The 4,297-nt window shown below is 38.3% G+C and overlaps 1 protein-coding gene across 1 annotated transcript; it reads left to right on the forward strand.

Moving 5' to 3' along the window:
* Positions 1-475: 475 nt before the first annotated feature.
* Positions 476-3,724, forward strand: GH9B8 (glycosyl hydrolase 9B8). The gene is made up of 5 exons (XM_086582439.1): positions 476-881; positions 975-1,187; positions 1,283-1,483; positions 1,595-1,849; positions 2,885-3,724. The coding sequence occupies exons 1-5, from the start codon at positions 648-650 to the stop codon at positions 3,539-3,541; spliced, it is 1,560 nt and encodes a 519-aa protein (XP_086438565.1). The 5' UTR covers positions 476-647; the 3' UTR covers positions 3,542-3,724.
* Positions 3,725-4,297: the final 573 nt, after the last annotated feature.

A 4,297-nucleotide genomic window follows, 5' to 3' on the forward strand; every position in this document is an offset into this window, starting at 1 on the left:
TTTTGGCCTTCAAATTTGGTCTTGATTTTGAAATTTAAAATGAGTTGTTAGCAAAATAGGTATTCAATCAAGTAAACACAATTTAGGTATTACCATTAACAATGCACCAAGTGTTGATGGAGTGTTTTTCACAATTGTTTTTTCTTTTTTTTTTGGCTGTTATTTGATTTCCATTTTTCCATAGAAACCAACTCACTTATTTGGACTTTTGACCTGACAAATCATTTATTGAGCCAGCTTTTCCTTCCCAATTAGTGATTTAGTTACCAAATTAGAGACCAAACCAAAGTTATAAAGAAAATAAAGACAAAAATCTAAATTATCTCACCATCCATGTGGAGGTGAAAACAAGAGAACTAAACCGTACTCCCCGCATGAAATTTTGACTCACCCAAGTCAAAACCCCCAGTCATTCCAGATTTGGCATGTAACTTGATTCCGTTATAAAAGTACTACTAAATGCTAGACCAAAGGCATTAAGAGAAAGATGAAAGATATCAATTTCATGTGAGAAGCACATGCATTAGAGAAACCTTTTAAAGAGAGGAAATAAAGACAAAGAACCCCAGTGTACTACTATACCTTCCTTCCATTTCTTTCCTTTGAACTCCTACTTGTAGTTTGAAGTTGAAGGTGGAAAGGAAGCAATGGGCAGAGAGGAGAACCATTGTTATGGTCTAAAACTCATAACAGTTTCACGCAAATGGTTTCATCTGCTTCTTCTTCTTTCAATCTTAGTCACAGTCCAGGCATTTGATTATAAAGATGCCCTTACTAAGAGCCTCTTCTATTTCGAGTCACAACGTTCCGGTCGATTACCGTATAACCAACGAGTCACTTGGCGTGATCATTCAGGACTTACTGATGGTCTAGAACAAGGAGTGAGTTTATATGCATATCCTCATTGTCGGAAAAGTTTATGCAACTTAATTTGTCCATTTTCTTTCAATTTTTTAAGATGATTATTATTGTAGGTAGACTTAGTAGGAGGTTACTATGATGCCGGTGATCATGTCAAGTTTGGCTTACCAATGGCTTTCACAGTGACAATGTTATCGTGGGGCGTCATCGAATACGGTGAACAGATCGCCGCTGCAGGGGAATTGAAGCATGCATTGGAGGCAATTAAGTGGGGGACTGATTATTTTATTAAAGCACACACTAATCCAAATGTACTATGGGCCGAGGTATACTAATTATTTCTATACTGTTAAAGCACACACATTCTTAAATTAATAATGTATACTGAAAACTATTGGAATTTTGTTTGATAATGTATAAGGTTGGAGATGGTGATACTGATCATTATTGTTGGCAAAGACCTGAAGACATGACAACGTCTCGACAAGCTTATAAGATCAATGAAAATAACCCAGGATCTGATCTAGCCGGTGAGACAGCGGCAGCTATGGCAGCTGCATCGATTGTGTTTAAGCAATCTAATCCACATTATTCTCACTTGCTCTTGCATCATGCTCAAGAGGTAAGTTGTATTAGATGGTATTATATGTGATGGGGGTGGGTTGTTGTACATTTGTAGCAGATTTTAGTTAGACTGATTGTATATTCTTTTTTAATTGGGCTTTGACTGCAGTTGTTTGAATTTGGTGACAAGTTTAGAGGAAAATATGATACTAGTATTGGAGTGGTAAAGAGTTACTATGCATCAGTAAGTGGTTATATGGATGAGTTGTTGTGGGCAGCTTTGTGGCTTTACAAGGCCACCGACAGGGAGGATTATCTCAAGTACGTTATCAACAATGCTAATGGCTTTGGTGGTATCGGTTGGGCTATTACTGAATTCAGCTGGGATGTTAAGTACGCTGGTGTCCAAATCCTTGCCTCAAAGGTAAAGTTCTCAAACATGTGCTGTGATAGCAAATTCGGGTCTTTGTCATTAGTAGTTTTTGTTTTATAGAGGGCTTAACTTCTCTGGGTTGTGGCCTTGTGGGTACTTATATATTATTTTAGTTTTGCTGCTTCATTTGATTAATAGAACCAAAGGCCCTTTTGATCCAGACATTACTTTATATATAAAGATTATTCCTTAATTTTAGCCTTAATTAAGATATTAATGTTAGAGAAAATGGTAAGGTGTTAAGTGGGTCCAATGTTTGTCTTTTCATTCACATGATTGGCTAATCAGGTGATATTCTGATGTGGTAATTATTTATGCCTCCACCCTTTTGGGTATTTGAACATGTAGGTGATCATGTAGGTTTTAGAATTTTGGAATAGACCCGACATCTTTACATTTTAAATGTGTGGATGGAGGAATGAGATATTTACTTTGAAATGAAAAAAAGGACCCTGATGTGATGATGACTAGGGACTCTATGTTGAAAATCCTATTTTTCTTTAGTTCTTTATACTTGATTGAAGCAGAAAGCGCAATTACTCACTTATTGTCTAGAGGACTGTATTTTTTTTCTGGTAATTATCTAGAGGACTGTATTCACACATGATATGAACATGTGAAGGTGTCAATTGACAACCCACCAGACCACCATTCAGTCTAGCCTCACCTTCCAATCTAGTCTCACCTTAAGAGACCTGTTTTTTCATTTTCTTGTTGAATGCTTTGGAAGACATTGGTCAGGTCTTCTGCTATTTTTCACTTTTCATTACAAGGTCCAGCACTCCAGCATGGCAAACCATCCTAGCTGATCTTCTAGTTAGAGTTTTTTTTTTTTTTTTTTTTTTTTTTAGCTCAAATCTAGTTAGAAAGTTGTTCAGTCAAGATGTCACTTGACAAGTCGGTGACCCCTCTGGGACTACCTAGTTTGAATACATACAACATGGACTATTGAGTAGTTCTACACTTCTTCTGTCCATTGCGGTGCAAAACACAACTCTGCTAATCATGGTTTATTTCACTTTGCAGTTTCTGATGGACGGGAAAAACATGGAGCACAGTGACATTCTTGAGCAGTATCGATCGAAAGCGGAGTACTATCTGTGTGCGTGCCTAAACAAGAACAATGAAAGCAATGTCGATCGGAGTCCAGGAGGCCTCTTATACGTCCGACAGTGGAACAATATGCAATATGTATCAACTGCTGCTTTTCTTCTAACTATTTATTCTGATTATCTGAAGAGTGCTAATCAGAAGCTACATTGCAAAGAAGGAATTGTGGATGCCCAAGAAATGTTGATATTTGCTAAATCTCAGGTAGATTACATATTGGGCTCCAACCCAATGTCCACAAGTTACCTTGTAGGATTTGGTTCCAAGTACCCAAAGAGAGTGCACCATAGAGGAGCATCAGTTGTGTCATATAAAGAGTGCAAAGGCTTCATTGGGTGCACACAAGGCTATGATAATTGGTATGGGAGTAAAGATCCGAACCCAAATGTATTAGTTGGGGCCCTAGTTGGTGGGCCTGATAATCAAGATGATTTTACGGATGACAGGGGAAACTACATGCAAACCGAGGCTTGCACATACAATACTGCTCCATTGGTGGGCGTTTTTGCAAAATTTCACCAAGTAGAAGCTGAAAACCTCTCTCAGTTGCAATCTTTAGTTACTTCATATTAGATAAAAAAAAAAATACAAAGAAATATAGAAGAGTTGTTCTTTATAATTTGTTTTTGGTGGCTGAATCAATATGTTTCGAATTCTGTCCACTTTATAAATCATTTTTCATGATACATGCGAGTTGGCCACACAGAAATAAGTACTGGCCTACTTAAAGAGATATAGCAGAGATTTTCGCTTTAATTTGTTTGTGGTGGTTGAATCGGTGTGTTCTAGCCTCTAGGCCACTTTGAACCTTCAGTCTAAAACGTCACATAGTGGAACTTGTTTTAGCTAGAAAGGGTAACTCGTATTGAATTGAGAAATCTGTAGTAACTGAATCCTTCATGTTCTATCCTTTGTAGGAAGTCAAGTGATCAGGTCTACCTTCCGAAAGGCAGCACACCTCGATCTTCTTGCACAAGAGTCACCACCTCCCCCCCATGTTTACTTCTCTCCAAGTGCTAGAGAAGTGAATGTGATCGCCTTTTTTCTTCACCCTGTTCCATTCAGCCTGGACCTTCCAATGCACTTGATCCTGCTCTCAATGCAGCAATGGAATCTAATTCAACACAGATTTTCTTCCACCCTATGTCAACTGCCATGATTATGTCAAACACCAATGCGAAGGATTCAGCAACAGAGTATGTGTGTCCATGCGACTATGCCCAACATAGTCGGCTTCTATGCACTCCTTAAGGAAGGCATGAGGTCTGTAATTACCCTCCGTTCTACACTACAGTACACGTGTCCACACATCAGGTCGTAATCCATCAG

The sequence above is a fragment of the Coptis chinensis genome, chromosome 9 (genome assembly GCF_015680905.1).
Source record: "Coptis chinensis isolate HL-2020 chromosome 9, ASM1568090v1, whole genome shotgun sequence".
NCBI lineage: Eukaryota > Viridiplantae > Streptophyta > Magnoliopsida > Ranunculales > Ranunculaceae > Coptis > Coptis chinensis.